The 17,659-nt window shown below is 37.9% G+C and overlaps 3 protein-coding genes across 3 annotated transcripts; 1 reads left to right on the top strand and 2 right to left on the bottom strand.

Annotated features, from left to right (window-relative positions):
• Positions 1-2,675: 2,675 nt before the first annotated feature.
• Positions 2,676-8,337, bottom strand: LOC135663023 (pre-mRNA-splicing factor SLU7-like). Its single transcript, XM_065176747.1, has 11 exons — positions 8,208-8,337; positions 7,920-7,989; positions 6,898-7,061; positions 6,695-6,807; positions 6,043-6,456; positions 5,797-5,932; positions 5,402-5,701; positions 4,834-5,050; positions 3,465-3,568; positions 3,313-3,381; positions 2,676-2,917 (listed from the first exon to the last, which is right to left on the bottom strand). Exons 2-11 carry the CDS (start codon positions 7,933-7,935, stop codon positions 2,840-2,842), a joined length of 1,611 nt encoding a protein of 536 aa, XP_065032819.1. The 5' UTR covers positions 7,936-7,989; positions 8,208-8,337; the 3' UTR covers positions 2,676-2,839.
• Positions 8,338-9,059: 722 nt separating this feature from the next.
• Positions 9,060-14,393, top strand: LOC103983038 (malate dehydrogenase). The gene is made up of 7 exons (XM_009400174.3): positions 9,060-9,215; positions 11,482-11,640; positions 11,738-11,913; positions 12,070-12,347; positions 12,454-12,589; positions 12,671-12,782; positions 14,091-14,393. Exons 1-7 carry the CDS (start codon positions 9,173-9,175, stop codon positions 14,183-14,185), a joined length of 999 nt encoding a protein of 332 aa, XP_009398449.2. The 5' UTR covers positions 9,060-9,172; the 3' UTR covers positions 14,186-14,393.
• A 1,592-nt stretch (positions 14,394-15,985) lies between these two features.
• Positions 15,986-17,392, bottom strand: LOC135672583 (transcription factor MYB30-like). Its single transcript, XM_065181078.1, has 3 exons — positions 17,066-17,392; positions 16,832-16,961; positions 15,986-16,744 (listed from the first exon to the last, which is right to left on the bottom strand). Exons 1-3 carry the CDS (start codon positions 17,196-17,198, stop codon positions 16,207-16,209), a joined length of 801 nt encoding a protein of 266 aa, XP_065037150.1. The 5' UTR covers positions 17,199-17,392; the 3' UTR covers positions 15,986-16,206.
• Between the last annotated feature and the right edge of the window lie 267 nt (positions 17,393-17,659).

The raw sequence follows: 17,659 nt of genomic DNA, 5'->3' as shown, positions 1-17,659 counted from the left end.
AAAGCTTGACAGTGGGACGAAAGGTGATGTGACAAGATAAAAAGTAATCACTGGTGGGGGCTGTGATATTGGGGATGAAACGAACTTATCTTCATTATGGAATCATCCCATTAACATCTCCCTATTTCCTCACTAATCTCCATCTTCCTCCTCTAAACGCACCAACTCCCCACTGCTTCTCAACGTGGAATTCAGGGACGGATCATGATGCTTCGGTTCCCCATAATATATGCTCCCGATTCGGCTGGTTGCGTCCACAGGAACAGTTGATCACGCTTTGACGTTTGCACTGTTCTTACCCACCGATCCTACAAATTCCAAAGACTTGTATAGGCGGTGGAAGGAGCAAAAGAATCATATTCGCTGGGGGGCCGCCTGAGGTCGGCTTTTGGAAACCACCATCGGAAATTTCAGGGATGATGTAACCTGTCGAAGAACGATGATCGACAAGGCCAGTTTGTGAGGGTCCGAATCATCATCATCATCATCATCGGCCTACCATGTTTCAGGGGTGTGTGAGTGATACAGTCCACTGGATTTCTTTTGGTGATCTCCGATGGCACCCGAATTATATGAAGATGATATAAGCTATCACATAAACCCTAAACCCTATTGTTTGTGCTCACAACATCTCTGCTTTGGCTGACAAACAAAATGATGTAAAGGATCCAAACGCCTTCCGAGCTGTAGTAGCGGTGAAGCTTCTCTCATTTAATGGTTGTCGGAACTGAAGACAGACCGGGAGAAGAAAGATATTTTACTGTGCCATGTCAGGATGGATGAAGGATTTCTCGGAACATGAATGCTGGATTCCCCTTTTGTTTGCTTTCCTCTCCTCCGATCTCAAGCTTTGTTTCCTGCAACCGCTACTGTTTCGCTCCCATCAATTTTCTCGATCTGCTGCACAAGAAATTCCTTGAGTCGAAGAAGATCAATAAGAACGATAGTGATTCTTGGTTTCTGTTTTCTTTTCCTAGGATAATAGGTTCTCATGGTCTTTTCGTTGGAGTTGACACATCCATTAATGACCACCTTGTTTGTTTCCAAGCAGTGGAAGATACAGCTCTTTGATTTTGAGCTCCTACCTACATAGATTCGTGATTCCTTTTTCTTTCTTTCTCTTATAGAAATCAAGATGAACTTAAAATGCATTAGAAGACTGGACTATAAACCAGTCCTATGGAGGATGGATGACTACGAACCACTTGTTTACCATTGTGCATGCCCATGTGAGTTCCTATGGAGGATGAAAACCAGTCGTCGGTGCAAATGAATCCAAGGTATCTCATGCATAATGTGGCTAAAGGACCAAACGAGTTCACTGTTGTTATTAGATATTTAGTGAGCATGATGCTACTATGCCCAAAAGGGATCAACAACTATCTGTATCAACATCATTAACTCCTCCTCGAGGTTTTCGACATCTCAATCTTTCTTGGCATAAATTAATAAGGTTGAAGATGTTTGGTATATAATTCAGTCTTCCTCATTTTTCTTTTATAAAAAGGTAAAATAAAATTATGATCAAAAGTTTTTATCACATTCTATGTCAAATAGTCATCAACATCAAACCAATTATATAACAATTTACTTCTCACACTATTTCACATTGTTTTCATGAAAATAATTAAGTGGTTAATCGGACTATAAAAAGAACGAGGATAGAGATAAAATAAAATGATATGTTACTGTGGAAATCATAAAGCTGTGGAAGGCATATGTATAACTCAGTAAATCTCGCCATATGATTCTTCGAAGAACAAGAATGTTGGTATATTACAGATTTAAAGGGAAAGGAAGTTGCTCGTGAGTGTTCCAGATGATGTTGATGCTACATAAACCCAATCATCAATGAACGAATCAATTCAACCTGAGACATTCTTGGTGTCACGTAATACATCTCAAAAGATGTACGCGTTGTCGTTTCTATGTCTACCGTGTTATATAGCCAGCAAGAGTGTTAGGATACATAATATATAAATAGTTGCCTATTATTGAGTTTGACGTTACATATTTTGAGTCACAATTTTATCTGAATTCCAACATGGATAAAGATAGTAGGTTAAGGAGAGTTTGTAAGTGTCATCAGAAAGGAACAGTAGAAGAGACTCTTTCTTCAAGAAGTAATCTTACCATAATTAATTATTTTATTACTGAAATAAGTTTATAGTACATTTTCTTCTTATATTTACTGAGACGACAAACTACCATTTTTTGACTCCACGACAAAGCATTCAACGTCATTAGCGACAAGCTTGCCATGGTGGTGGATTAGCACAGAAATCATACCATGACACTAGAAAATGATATTATATTTTACATCTTTTATTTTGTTCCCAAATCTTCCTATGGAAAGAAAAGACTACATTGATTGGAAATCCAACACCACTCAAACCAATCAATCAGTTCAAACTCACTTTGGTAACAACCATTATTTTTTTATTTTTAATAATAATTTACCTTTTATTTTTTAAAATTAAAAAAAAAATAAATAGATTTATGATATCGTGCTGATTGATGACACCTGATCGAACCGGGAAATCGGTTCGGCAGTCAAACCAGTTAGCGGTCATGTTCCCCATCCGGTCCAATTTTAGGCCTACACACACAGCTGGCACGAAAAAAATTTAATTTAGGATTACAAACCGAATCATTTTTATATAGGTTTAATTAACTAAAAAAAAAGAGATGAAATATATCTGTCATTTCAACGGTTGGTAAAACATCCAGCCATACAAGTCATGCCAGGGGACTCCTAGTCAACCCAATCGCAACTAGTCCAACAATCTCAGTATATATACACACAGGAGGACCCTATAGGATAATAATAATATTATAATTAGTGGAGGAAATCTTTCATTGGGTCATCATGATGGATCTTCTTCATTCGATAGGCCTCCATATCTTCCACGGTAACCTGCATGGACATAAAATCATAAGAGAATTAGACTTCCCATCCACCTCCCCACATAAATCAACAATATTGTCATAATTAAAGGATTTCCTTCCGATCATGTGTTTGCAGCAAAACTTCACCTACGAATAAAAAGATCACACATTATAATCTGTTTTGGGAATTGCTTCCGCTTGCCATGGCGTTAATGTTCAACAATATTAGCCGGACGGGTATGTACCATCATCTACTACTAGTCTAGCCAGCGACCACAATTTACCATATAACTCAGTGTAGTCAGTTGGTATTCATTTTTCATTTATTTTTATTGGTTCAGGTTCCTATGAAGCTTTAGGATCTTGTGATTCTGAAAACATATTTTAGCGCATCAATTAAGAATTGATTTGTGAATTAAGTACCTCATCATCCCATTTGACATTGTATTTTCTCTTTCTTTCATCCCTCTCTTCCTTCTTTCGTTCATCCTCCTGTACAAACAGAAAGTTAGTTTTAGCATCAATGAATTAACAAAAAGCACACGAGTAAACAAAAGTAAGAGCCACTAATCTACCTTCTTCAGTGCTTCTGCCAGCAACTTTTTATCCAGAACAAGATCATCAGGGACCTCAGTTCCCCAAGTGGCAAGCTGCTTTTCTTCATGCTGTACAGGCTTATCTGCAAAATGCATATATTAGCATATTCAATGTCATAAATAAATATAAATGAAGAACTAAAATAAACTAGGAAAAACCTTAGAGGCCCAAAACCATATTTTTCATACATTCAAAAAGAAACTGAGCTCCAATAATCATGGATCCTTGCATCGAAGAAAGATTGTCACACTTTCATGAAGATACGAAAAAGGGGATGGTATCGATAGTAGTTATAATATTGATACTCCTACATACCATGGAATTTCTCGATGATACAGTAATTTACATCAAAGAAGCTAATAACCTAAAAGAAACTTGTATAAAGCAACTACCTAAATTGAGCATAAAAAACCTAAACTGAACAAGTGAGCTCTAGTTAGTTCAGTTCAAGATTTTTTAAGTCAAACGGAACATAAAGATGAGCACTGATGTTGAACATGAACACCTTTTCATTTTTCTCTTTTCTTCTCCCATTTACCAGGACACCAACATTTTATATGAGAAAATTGAAGGTGATATAGAAGATTATCGATGACACACCTAAAAAGAAAGGAGGAAAAAGAAAGGAAGATGAGAACCAAACAGCATGCAACAAAGTAGAAACCGATCGCTATCAAATGAAAACATGGAACTAATATGAAACGGCCTGCCAGACTGAGATAACTTCAGTCGTAAAATGTATTAAGCTTGTCTGGTCATGTACTTCAAGAAAAATCTTAAGCAGTCAGTTCACTTGGTACTTCTTCGCATTGAATTTAGTAGTTACAAACAATGTCATGGGGTAATTATAGAAAACTGCAGCTCTCTGAAAGGTAGGAGTCCAGTAAGCCAGTCCAAACCAACCCATTATACAGAAAATTAAACGAGGCTTAGGTTGGCCAAAAACCTCCACGACAATCGAAGTCGGCTCAGCACTAAGAGGGCTGTCAAAATGAACCAACAAAATCAAACCCCAATGCCTTGTATACCAAATCAGACCATGAAGTCTCTAGTCTCTGATTTTGACTTTCATCCTCTCTCTCTCACTGCCATCACTATGAATGACAGTCCAGCTGCTCTGAACCAAGCAGGCATTTGATGCCTCTCTTCCCTCTCTCCCTTTGTCTTAAACTCTATAGATTTATGCTACTTGGAAATGAACATGAATTCGAAGAATTCTTCAAATTGGCATGTTTAGCAGGAAAATGCCAATGAGATTGTCATGACCTTGAAGACAATGTCAAAAAAGAAGAATGATCTTATTTTTAAATTGGTTATGGAAAGAATGAAAATTTCTATCATATTGACCTTCTGCATCTTCTTTACGAGCCATATTTGCCTTCAAAAGCTCTGTTGCAGCTTCAGCAGCTTCAATTCCTGCTGAGCCTGTGCAGTAGCTATTGCGGATGGTTTGTTTACAGCATTTGTAGCCCCAATGGTGATCCCTCCACCATGATCCCCAAACTGTGGTGTGGTTATTGATATAGACATCTTCTTCATATTTGCTTCTGGGAAGGGAGGTCTCCTACAAGTAACCAACATTTATACTCTAATTAGTGAGAGAAATATTGTTATAAGATGCAGAGGAAGCCAAATTCAAATAATAGCAGAATAAGACCGAAAACTACCTAATGATCTAATTAGCCAAAAAAATCTTGTTATAAGATGCTGAGGAAACCAAATTCAATCAATGGCAGAATATGACCAAATATTATGCAGAGAAAAAGTCTCTATGTAACATAACTATTGCTGAATATCTATAATAGGAATTATAGGATATCAATGCATTACTGACTTCTAAGGATAACAAAGCATTACTGACTTCTAAAAGTAATCAAATAAGACAACAAAAAGATCTCCTGTCAAGATATCGTACCTGGCCTCTTATTATTCGACCAGCACGATCATACTCAACCTCTCTCTCACTTTGTCCAAGAAGAAGTTCTCTAGGTAATGCTTCTTCAGATGCTGCATTTCCATATTTCTCCATGATGGTATCCTTTGTGTTGTTTTTCAACTTGTCCTTGATAACCTTATAATTCTTAAAGAGTAGTTCTGCTTGAGAAGGGGCAGCTTGCATGTGGATATCCTGTCCCTTCTCAAAAGCTTCCCAGGCATGGATGTTAAGCTGTTTGAACTCCAGTGCTTGTCCGCTAAGTCTGTTTTGGTTATCACCCTATATGGCAAATCATAAAAAAATAAGCTATTTATTGTAAAGCAGAAAGATGGAAGAAACTTGACATATGTTTCAGAAAGACAATGCAAACTCACTTCATAGAACTTCTCATTTGGATCACTGTCAGGTATAGGATCTTCACGCATAGAACGGGTTTTCGGGTCATAATAGGCCGAATTCACATCTAGGTTCAAAAGGTACTTTGCAGTATCCTCTCTAATACGCAAGTTCCTGAAAGAACAAACGACTTACATTTATGCATACAAGTCCTAGTAAATCCAGTGGCAGCAAATGTTTAATTGCAAAGCTCACAAAGTTCCTGTGTTTTCATATCAAATTACCTGACAGTTCCAGTGCTTCCACCCCCAGTGGTACGCACACGTTTCTCCACCTTTGCAAAGTCCATCTGTTTGCTCTCGTCAACCTTAGCCTCGTCAACTTTCAGATAATCATCGTCGTCGTCGTCATCGCTACCACCATCCTCATCAGCCTTTTTGTTGTTCTTCTCCTCTAGTTTCTTCAACTGTTCCTCTTTCAAATACTTCCGCCTGGCTTCATCTCTAGCCTCATACTGCTCAATTACACGAGAATAAGTGGAAGCATCATAACCATTCCAACGGTCACGTTTTCCATCATAATCAAGTTCAAATGACTCAATCTTCTCATCGGGAGCTATATGCATGTTTGTCCACTTGGCTCCCAGTTTTCTAGGCCTGTCCATGCAGGACTTTTTGTCGTGTGTCATTGCCCCACAACTACAACATTGAAGAGAATTTATCAAACATCAAGCAGTTACAAAACAATGTATGGCATAACAATTTCGAATAAATTATAAGAACCTCTTGTTAAATCAAGAGTATCAACAGTATAGGATCATAATTCTTTGATTCAACAACAAAAAACCAGGACTTTAGGAAAAGTATAATAGTTTATAGTGCAACGACTTGTGCTACTTAAAGTGCCAATAACATAAGCTAAAGATAATGAACTTACTTTTCACATGCACCTTTTCTGTATCGATCAGCCTGATAAATTTTTGCACCTCTATCATACCATGATTTGGAGTAATTTGGATCCGACTTCCATTTCCTCTGATGCTTCAAGCTCTATTGGAAAAGAATGGGCACAGGTTACTAATTTCCTAAGAAAGAAGATATTAAGTGAGAAGCACAATGAATTTTCATGAAGAAACTTACAGGCCTCTCAGCATTAAGATACCAAGGAGCTGACGACATATATTGAGGAATATGTGGATTGATCTCCTTTCCATCTTCATCAACCTCAGCTGGAGCAAGCCCAGCCTTACGTGCTTCCTCCAATTCAAGTTGCTTCCTATGGTCTTCTCGTGATTTGAATGATGCTGCAGTAAAGAGATCAAAATGTATCAAAGCAACTACATTAATAAAACATTTACACAGGAGATAGATACAATTCCATCAAACTTCTGCAAATAGATGGTTCACAGAATATCAAATTTCGTGATTACCAACATGTCAGCAAAGGTTGGATGATCTACCAAATAGCTTACCACTAACTGGTCCATGCTGATTGATCCGGCCCATGCATTATGTACCATACGATTGTCATGATGATTGGTATGTGTCAGCATAGGCCCGACGAGATACTAGCTAGGCCACTTTTCGGTCCATGCCAGTTGATCTGACCCATGCCAGCGACATGGTCGACCGAGCAGCATGGCAGAAATCACACAATGACATAAAGTTGCCAATACCCCCTTCTGTTACAGAATGACAATCTTTTGTGCATAATAATATGCTAAAAATTTAACAAATTTGGTCCATAATCATTAGCCAGAACCATCAAACTCACAGCCAAACAGAAACTGGAAACCACAGCAACACCCCAACTAAAAAGTGGGGGTAACTTTTCGGTGAAGGGAAAGGGGAAGCACAAAGTTTATATCTAAGAATAACAAAGTTCCATGATTAAATCACTTAATTATGTCAATAGCACACAGAGAACTATAATTCTTTTCAGGTGATACAAATTACAAATTCTAGATGCAGAGTTTCACAAAGGCAAAACCCTAATTACAGGCCAAACCATTATAAAAAAGAGCCATAACTTAAACCATATAATCCCTAGTCACCGCACACTTCCAATCAAGAAACACCACAACTAAACCTGATCCCCACAGAGCTCAAAGTTGGGGGACTAGGCCATAAGAATCCAAGACGAACAAGAGATGGAAATATACCTGAAGCCGTCGCCATGAAGGGCGCGCGCACTCTGCTTTGTTCCGCTTTAAAGGGGTTCACGAATCAAACCTGTAAATTACAAGATCAAACAAACGTCTTTGGAATTAAACCAAACAATCATGCTAAAGAAATGGAAGCACATCAGGAAAAGGTATAATGATTTGATCCAGGTCCAAAAATAAGAGACAGGTATAAGGTTAGGGTTAGGGCGTGAGCAAAATAAGGGTAAGGCATGTGCATGAGTGGCGGAGGAAGGAAGAGGAAGGAGAGGAGGGATGATGACTTACCAAAGCCTTTCGCCGCTATTTCGCTGTCGATGCCCGCCGATGCTCACTGGGACGTCAATAAGGAAGACGAGGAAAGGTAAAGCGACTTATATATATATACAGCGAGAAACGAGCCCAGTCCGAAACCTATTGGGTCTTTGTTTGTCTCGTTATAAACTTATATATATATATATATATTAACACTTCATCTTTAGTGGTGCAAGACGAGATCCACGAGTGTTTAGTATGGAAAAAGACACATTGGTAGTTGGAAAATTAACATGGGGTTCATGTTGTAATAATGACTGATAAACTTAGTGCGCGGATTAATATTATTATAAATATTATCCAATTTATATAATTAAACAAGCTTTTCTTTCTGTTCATTAATTACTCATATACCTACCTGCCTTGTTATTGGAGAGCGCAGTAGACCCACTTATAGTTTCCCATTTTAAACTCAATTATAAAGACGTGGTAAACACGAGTAGGAGTACGGATTAGTAAAAGCATGCCAAGTTTAATTGATGTCCATTACGATCGGTTGTAAGAACTATATGATCATAATTCGAAAATAATAAGTTATGGTTATATTAAAGCGTCATTAGTGATTAAGACGGTCACTTTGGTTGTTTGGGTGATCGTTATACTTTTTCCTTCTTTTGTGCTTTTATTGTTGAATTAAAGCTTTTTATTTGTTTATTGGTGATTTGTTGGCGTAAAGAAACGCTTTATCCACCGTCCATCGCTGGCCCTCTGTCAGTAGATGGAATCTAATCCGTCCATTATGAAAGTCCCAGGCGCAAGCAACCGTCCAGCAAACGATCTCTCCATCCGTCCGTCCGTCCATTGCCAGGTTCTTTTCGCCTTTATAGGTACCCTATCCTCACTCCTTTACTATCTTCCAAGCGCAGCCTCACTCTCCATTAGCCCTCTTTTTTAGGTTATCGCCTGTGTTGCTTGGTTGGCATCTTCTCGGCGTCTCAATGGCGAAAGATACCGTTCGAGTTCTTGTTACGGGAGCTGCAGGTATAGATCTCGGTTCTTCTTTGGCTGCTATCATCCTTTGATCTATTCTACTTCGTGATCGGGGGTTGTTTGGTTTAATCGGTCATAGATCTCAGATCCGATTGGTTTTAGGCTTCCGGATGTCGGATCGGAATCGACGTAGCCTGTGCAGCTGCCTTCTTCTTTGATTTTCTGAATCACTTGGCTGTGGGTGCTTTCGTTTTGGTCACTTTGAACCCCTCACGGTCTTAGATCGATTTTTTCTTTCTCGTTATTGATCTAACAATTTGATATGCTAATTGCTAAGTCGGGTCTCTTTGATTTCGACTTTTTGGATTTTTTTTCCGGAGGAAGATCAGGAGCTGTCTAACGGTGATTTGGGGCTCCTTTCACTTTCTTTTGGTGTTTGTTGTTCGCTTATTTTCTGATTGTTTATTCGGGGTGGGATTGATTTTTCAGTTGAACTTATCGGAAAGTCCTTTTTTTTTACTTTGAAATACTTGTTCATTTTGGTAACATCCAAAAGCACTACCCAATAATTGAATACTATGTCATTGCAACGTTCTAAATCATTTATGTGTGAACACATCTCGAGAAGAAGAAAGAAAAGATGTGCTTGATTTTGTCCTTGTTCCGAATAATCATGTACTCTCTTGCCAGCAAGAAATATATCAGTCGTGTATTCTTTTGGCTAATATGTGGTTATTTGTCTACATGAATATGTTATCCATCAATTTTTCAAAAACGTTGTTTATATAGACAGTCTTTTTGGTTTACTATCTTCACGCACTATAGAATCCTATTTGTCTTTGCTCGAGTGACTTGACCTGCCTAAGCTGGCTCCTCAAAAGCTATCAAAGGTTGTTAAGACAGGTTTTTACTTCAAACGTTATTAAGACAGGTTTCTTTGCCCAATTTTTGGTAATCCATCAATTCTATTTGTCTTTGCTCGAGTGACTTAACCTGCCTAAGCTGGCTTCTCAAAAGCTAGCAAAGGTTGTTAAGACAGGTATTTACATGAGAGAGTTGATTATTTGTGTGAGAGAACTTTCAGCTTTTGTATTACTGTGATTTATTTAATTTTTAATCATAGTCTTTTCATGGTGACACTTCTGTTATTTGTCCATCTTCAAATGGTCCTCATCTTTTCTGGTTTGTAATATGCTTGATTGTATTTGGTCCATATTATCTGCATGTGGTCTTAGATAAAGTGAAACCATAATAGATTAAGAAAGCTTTAATGATTACTTTAGATTGTGTTCATGAAAGATCCACCATAAAATAATGCATTCATTGTTTTTCTTTTAAACTTTGATATCATGAGGTATAAAAAAGGATCATTCAACAGTCTCTTAAGAAAGTTGCATTCTGCATGTTATTGTGGGTCTTTATCAGTTCGGGCCACCTTTGTCTTTTTGAGAAAGTAATCTGAAAATTCTAATGAAGGCTTAATTATGGGGTTTAGTGCATTCATTAGTGCAATAGTTTTTACAACAAGGCATTAAGACGATGTATTTCGGTATGTCTTGGGGATTTTTTTTTGTGTTATTATTGAATAGCTGACATCCAGATATCATTTTATCTATGTTAGTGTTATGTTACCTTTGATTGATTAATGGTATAAGTAGTAGCATGAAGGCCGTTTGGAAGATCAAAATGTTTTTGCATGTTTATGAGAGTTGTTTTATTGGAACTTTTGTTATTTCCATCGTGTTCATTGTTCATTATCATATGCGTGCATCATTTAGTTGAATTAACTCTATTCTCAGATAATCATTATTCTTTTTAGATCTTAGTGATAGAACTTGGAGTTTTTTTCAGCCATTGATTCCTCTTATATTCTGTGAATTGTCAGAGTTAGTCTGGACATCACTTAGTTTCTACATTTAGTACAATTAGGTCTTGTTGTGGAGTGACAGTAATTTAGTTATAGTAATTAATGTTTCTGTTTCTGCCAAAGACAACAAGGAGATGTACTGAATCTTGAAAGTAGAACTACTTGAGGCTTGTTCTGAGGTAAGCATTAAGAAAAAGATATGTTTCTTATGTAACATTCTAGAATCTTCTTATGATAGCTTTTGCTAATTATCACCCAAATGCTGAAAAAAATGTCTTTAGTTCCACCAAAGTCTGTTCACAAGTCAAAAAAAGAAAAAAAAATTGTCTTCATTGAAGTAGATAAGTGTTACATACCTTTGTTTCATATGAAATTGATTTTTTCAATCATTTCCTGTTACTTAATTAGTTGTAAAAAACTTAAATTTACTCATATACTTTATGGTTGCAGGACAAATTGGATATGCACTCGTGCCAATGATTGCTCGGGGTGTGATGCTTGGCCCAGACCAACCTGTTATCTTGCACATGCTTGACATTCCACCTGCTGCAGAAGCTCTAAATGGAGTTAGGATGGAGCTGGTTGATGCAGCATTTCCTCTTCTTAAGGGTATTATTTTCCTTTCATGTTGGATATTATCCAATCCATATATGTCCTTATTCTTATCTTGTTTTTCTAATTAACCACTCTTACAATAATAAATTAGGTGTCGTGGCCACAACTGATGCTGTGGAGGCTTGCACTGGAGTCAACATAGCTGTTATGGTTGGTGGGTTCCCACGGAAGGAAGGAATGGAGAGAAAGGATGTGATGTCAAAAAATGTTTCCATCTATAAATCTCAAGCTTCAGCCTTAGAGGCATATGCTGCTCCGAACTGCAAGGTATTATTTTGAGTAATTGCATTTGCAATCTGTTTGTAAGATTCAACAAAAATGCTTTCAGGTTTACTTGAAATGTATGTGTATTTCCTATCAATAGCATACCAGTGCTTGATGTTTTTTTTTTCCTGCTTGAATCCTTCATCTCTTGCCTTGTAGGTGCTGGTTGTGGCAAATCCAGCAAACACTAATGCTCTTATACTGAAAGAGTTTGCTCCTTCCATCCCTGCAAAAAACATCACTTGTTTGACAAGGCTAGATCACAACAGGGCACTGGGTCAGATTTCTGAGCGACTAAATGTTCAAGTCAGTGATGTGAAGAACGTCATCATCTGGGGAAATCATTCTTCTACTCAGTATCCTGATGTAAGTCATGCAACTGTTAAAACACCAAGTGGAGAAAAGCCTGTTCGTCAGCTTGTTTCTGATGATGACTGGTATGATAACATTTTTCAAATTTACTTTTTTCAGATCTGGATTATAAATCATCTCAAAACTTTTAAAATTAGACTAGATAATCATCACTGCATCTTATTGGCGCAGGCTCAAGGGAGAATTTATTACAACTGTTCAACAACGTGGTGCTGCAATCATTAAAGCACGAAAGCTTTCTAGTGCTTTATCTGCTGCCAGTTCTGCTTGTGATCACATACGTGATTGGGTTCTCGGGACCCCTGAGGTTATTTTCTGTAGTGTTTTTTTTAGAACTTAATGCTATTTGGGTAAAGTGTATCCTGATTCTTTCCTATCTTCGCAACAGGGAACATGGGTTTCCATGGGTGTCTACTCTGATGGTTCATACAATGTACCGGCTGGGCTGATTTATTCTTTTCCTGTCACATGCAATGCTGGCGAGTGGACAATCGTCCAAGGTGTGTAACTTCTGAGGATGTTTTATATGGCATTTTTATATTCAAATGCATGATTGATTGGTTGAATATAGTGATGCCTTTTTGCTCTTAGAGTGAGAGAATGACTGATAAATTGAAATGAGCAATGCATGTGTCATTCAACTTACTCTTCAAGATGAATCATACCAATTAATTATAATGAGCACTGCAAGAACCATTTAACTTAATCTTCTTGACAAGTCACATTCCATGTTTCCTACTTGCCGTAAGATATGCAATATGTAGATGCCAAAATTTACATGGATATTTGTACTTGTTTTTTTCTTTTTATATGGGGTAGAGCTCAACATACTTTTGTGATGCTATTTAAGATAATATAAGTCCACAACATTAACTTGGATTAGTATGCTTACAGCAAGCATGATAGTACTTGCATTAAAATAATCAGTGATGTACCCTGAATCTGAATCCCTGATCCTGTGGAAGGGCCTATGCCTTTTAATTTCTAGAAGTGTCAGTGTGTTGCCATTACTACTAGTTGCTCATGTAATATAAGTTAATAGTTTTAGGATTTTTTAACATAAAAATGTTTGAATTTTTCTTCATATTATTTTTGGAGTTGATGCAAAATGATCTAGTACTATGTTAAGGTGGCAAAAGTTTGAGGTGTAGAAGTCCGGCCATAACTGTAGCATAAATTCAAAATGGAATTCACACAAAAAGAAGTGAATGGATAAAAAAAACTGGGAGGGACTAAGAGTTGGACCGTGGATTGTTTATGCCTCTTCAAAAGTAATCTGGAATAACTCAATTGGAAGAAAGATGTACCGGAAGGGATAGAAAGGAATGACTACCAAATACTTTTGCCAATCACTTCGATCCGGCAGTGAGTGAGTTGGCAGGGCTACTTAAGTGGGTTGACGATGGTAGATTGTCCTGTGACTTCCAAGGCAGGTAGGAAAAAGAAAAAAAAGAGGTAGTGCACCTCTCAAGGCATAAACTTTTGATATTGCTTGTTGTATACTATTTAAATGAAAACAAGTATGATTTAAATATACTAGGCAAAATTTAAAAAAAAAAGATATAAAAAGTTGTGACCTGTAGTTTAGTAGTATAGTATTTAAGTTCATTGCTATTAGTCCCTGGATTCAAGTTTCTTTAGGTATGTTATATTCCAGTCATATTTTAATTTCGTAACCAGTTAATTAAGTATATAACATATTTCTCTAGAAAGCTTTTATTTGTCATTTTGAAGAATTTGCTGTAAAATAATATACTATGAAAGAATAGAAATGATTGGCCATTATGTATCTGGTTCCATCATATCAGGACTTTCTATTGATGAATTCTCAAGGAAGAAATTGGATGCAACTGCTGAGGAATTGTCTGAGGAGAAGGCTCTTGCATATTCATGCTTGTCTTAAAATTTTCCTCACATTTACTTGTGGGTTGACTCTGTTGCCGCCCATGAAAAACGCTCTTGGAGGTTTTGAATAAATTTACTTTTGCTTTCATGACAGTTGGCTGTTTTGACACAGTTTTTGCTGTAACATTCAGCTTCGAATAATGTAGATGTTGTAGACAATGATAGGCCTGTTGTTGTCCCAAGGCAAGAATACATGTTTTGTCTTATGTGTTATCTAATACTGCTTCCAGCAGGACTTGAGCACTCTGAGGTATGCAACAACGAGATGCTTTGCTTGCATGTTTCACTAAAAGATGCATTAGGTTTTTCTTGACTTAATATTTTTTCTTTATGATTGTAGTTTCTTTTTAATGAAATGCTTATGGTATATAAAAATAATGTAGGGCAACTTTGAGATCTTCTATGACCTGTAGTCTTGCATTACTTAGACATTTCATTTTTTTTTTATGTAGTTGTTCATTCATTTTTAATTTGTTCTTTGGTAGTGTAAACTTCAAACGCTGGCTTTCTGGATAGGTCATCATAGTTCTAGTGTTATGTATTTATTTTGTTTGTTTCGTTAGATGAAAACTGCTGAAGTTGATAATTGCAAATATTTTTAGAGAGAGAAAATTGAGGCCGTATATTAAAGGACACCGTGACAAATTCAATTTAGGGAAGTCCAGGTCGGCTGCCTCTTACCAAATATCTACAATAGATGTTGTTTTACATATTTGGGGAGTAGATTTGGATTTCAACTTCATATCTTGTAGCATTTGGACTTTTTAATACGTTAGATTCTACATGAGAATAGATGTTCATGTACCAGTTAAGGTCAATAAGCTCAGTTCCCGAAGAAGATGGGGTTTCTGAGATTGATATTGGAAGAGCAAAATATAAGAGCAAGAAAATAAATACATTAAGGGAAAATGTTACTGTTGTTGTCGATTATTTTTAAATTGTTCGTTTCTCGGATATGGAAGGCGACTGATGTTTTGAGTAGGAATCGGTAAAAATGCTGCTATTTGAGGTTAAGATTTATTGTCTTGTACACCGTAGCAAGTCACGGGGAAAGTAATCCAGGTTAAGATTTATTTGTCTGAATATATCTTGAATAAAAAAGGGGGCAAAATTGCATGTATATATATATACACCTCAAAAGTGACTTTCTTATTTATTTTGAATTCATATGTATTTGTGAGTCTGAGAGTATGTGTATATGACCATATGTCTCCATCGAGTATTTGCAATTCTAAGTTGCATGAATACTTTCTAAAACTCTTTATGATGTTACGAACATTACAATATTATAACTTTTAAATCAGAACTAACTAATATTAATAATGATTAGTTTAAAATTTTAAGATGAATTTTGATGGTTAATTTCTTCATGCAAATCATCTGAATTTGTTGAAGGGCAAATAAGTTATTTCCAATCCTATTATGGATAGATATGGTGGAATGCCACTCTCAGACAAAATAATAATTAGATATCAATGAATTGGTCACATTTTGTTGACGACGTCTGTAAACTATCTCCCGGGTTGCAGCACATTCGGAATCCAAACCAATATATATATATATATATATATATATATATATATAGAGAGAGAGAGAGAGAGAGAGAGAAAGTTGCCGGTAGTGGATTTAGTTTATGCTTATTTAAATGTGGCTGAAATCACACATCCGTGACCAGGTTACAGGATTTCAATGAAAGCCCGGTGGTAATCTTCTGCAAGACTTGGTCTTCGAAGCTTTTTTTTTTTAGTGAAACCAATAAACTATCACCATAGCTAACGCATGAGTCAGCAAGTGGTAATTAAAAATGTCACGAATAATCTGTTTTTACTTGATCAAATCATGCTTGACATGGTTAGAGTAAGCTGTCATCCACCTTGGAACCGAAGGATCAAGCTTTGCTTTGTCCTCTCTCTGTCTTCCACAATTGAAGCTTGATGGTGTGGTACTTGTATCTTGAATGGATCGACTCAAGGCCACAAAAATATTCTATAAAAGAATTCTTAAAGGACCATGTTTGTATTAGATCTGTGACAGTTCCTGCAAATCTCCAGATCTCATGAAGACCTCCATCCAAAAATCCATGTCGTCACCGTTGGATGAGGTGAGCAAGTTGAAGTGGTCAGTGACTGCAGGAGGAGGAGGAGGAGGAGGGATTTCTAGGCTCGTGATGTCCATGGACGCTGCGGAGTCGTCCACCGACAGCGTCTCCAGCCAAAACCTCTCATCGATCTCTTGCAAGTCTTCCGCGGGACAGCTTTCCTCTTTGACGCCCACAGTACTGTCACCGATCTCTGCTGATGCCGTTGATGAATCAGTGGCACAGGACGAGAAGTCGCTGTCTGACTGTTCTGGTGACACCGACACAAGCCTTGCAGTATCGCGAACCGTGTCCAGGGATACCTTCTTCTTCTTCTTCACCATGGAACGATCTGGCGTCTTCCTCTGTGATTCCTTGGAAGCCATGTTGGGGCCGGCGAGCTTCTTCAAGTGGGTGTGCCACACGTTCTTGATCTCATTGTCTGTTCTCCCTGGTAGCCTGGCAGCAATGGCGGACCACCTGTCGACAAGAAGAAAACTACCGTATCAGAGACTCGCACGTCCGAATCAGAATTCGTGTTTGCTTTTGGAGATGGAGGTGTCGTACCTGTTCCCAAGCCTCTCATGCAATCTGATGATGGTCTCCTCCTCTTCCTTGGTGAGGTTTCCTCGTTTGATGTCCGGCCGCAGGTAGTTCATCCACCGGAGTCTGCAACTCTTCCCGCACCTCAAAAGCCCTGAGAAGAAGCATCGCCGCGGAGAAGCCGCCATGGTCAGGACTCGATCATTTCCTCAAAAGCAAGCCAAGAATGATAAATCTCGAGGAGAATCATTTGCTCACCAGCTTGTCTGGGCAGCGCTCGCCAATTGGCATGGCCGTACCTCTTGATGTAAGCTACCAAGATCTGGTCTTCCTCCGTTGTCCATGGCCCCTTCTTGAGACCCATCTTCTCACAGCAAGGAGATCTCACCATGCTGGGTAGATTCACCTCTTCTCACTCTTCCTTTCCTGTTTCTCCTCCTCTCCTATCCTCTCTCTCTCTCTCTCTTTCTTTCTCACACACACACACGCCCACTTTCAAAGGCTTCGCAGGAGCATTTATACGTGGAATCACAATGCCGACTTGAAAAGAGTAATGCCACTTCTGCACCTTCCTGGAAGTAGTCGCACCCGAAGACTTGGTTCAGCTGAGAATGTCGTCTCTGTTACTCTACACTGTTGATATTGGCCGAGGCAGTCAATGTCTTGTCATGCTATTATGCTGGTCTAGGAATTCGACCCAATCCCACCCACACTCATTAATGGTGTGTAGGTGAGCCGGATGAGATCAAGTCACCGAGTCGGATAGTGAGGTGCTGTTTTAGTGCATCTTGTTGAATTTTCTTTTAGTTAATGCGTCTTATGAAAGCGATATGATGTATAAACTTGATAAGT

The sequence above is a fragment of the Musa acuminata genome, chromosome BXJ1-4 (assembly GCF_036884655.1).
Source record: "Musa acuminata AAA Group cultivar baxijiao chromosome BXJ1-4, Cavendish_Baxijiao_AAA, whole genome shotgun sequence".
In the NCBI taxonomy this organism is placed as follows: domain Eukaryota; kingdom Viridiplantae; phylum Streptophyta; class Magnoliopsida; order Zingiberales; family Musaceae; genus Musa; species Musa acuminata.
The sequence above is the reverse complement of the archived record's forward strand: the minus strand, read 5'-3'. Positions and strand labels throughout refer to the sequence as shown.

Coding starts and splice junctions, on each gene's coding strand:
- LOC135663023 (XM_065176747.1), bottom strand. Junction 5,051..5,401: donor GTCGAATAATAAGAGGCCAG/GTACGATATCTT, acceptor GGTTACTTGTAG/GAGACCTCCCTTCCCAGAAG. Junction 3,382..3,464: donor TGGCAGAAGCACTGAAGAAG/GTAGATTAGTGG, acceptor CTGTTTGTACAG/GAGGATGAACGAAAGAAGGA.
- LOC103983038 (XM_009400174.3), top strand. CDS start 9,173: ATGGCGAAAGATACCGTTCGAGTTCTTGTTACGGGAGCTGCAG. Junction 9,216..11,481: donor TCTTGTTACGGGAGCTGCAG/GTATAGATCTCG, acceptor TTATGGTTGCAG/GACAAATTGGATATGCACTC. Junction 12,590..12,670: donor GGGTTCTCGGGACCCCTGAG/GTTATTTTCTGT, acceptor TCTTCGCAACAG/GGAACATGGGTTTCCATGGG.
- LOC135672583 (XM_065181078.1), bottom strand. CDS start 17,198: ATGGTGAGATCTCCTTGCTGTGAGAAGATGGGTCTCAAGAAGGGGCCA. Junction 16,962..17,065: donor AGCGCTGCCCAGACAAGCTG/GTGAGCAAATGA, acceptor GCTTCTTCTCAG/GGCTTTTGAGGTGCGGGAAG. Junction 16,745..16,831: donor CATGAGAGGCTTGGGAACAG/GTACGACACCTC, acceptor TCTTGTCGACAG/GTGGTCCGCCATTGCTGCCA.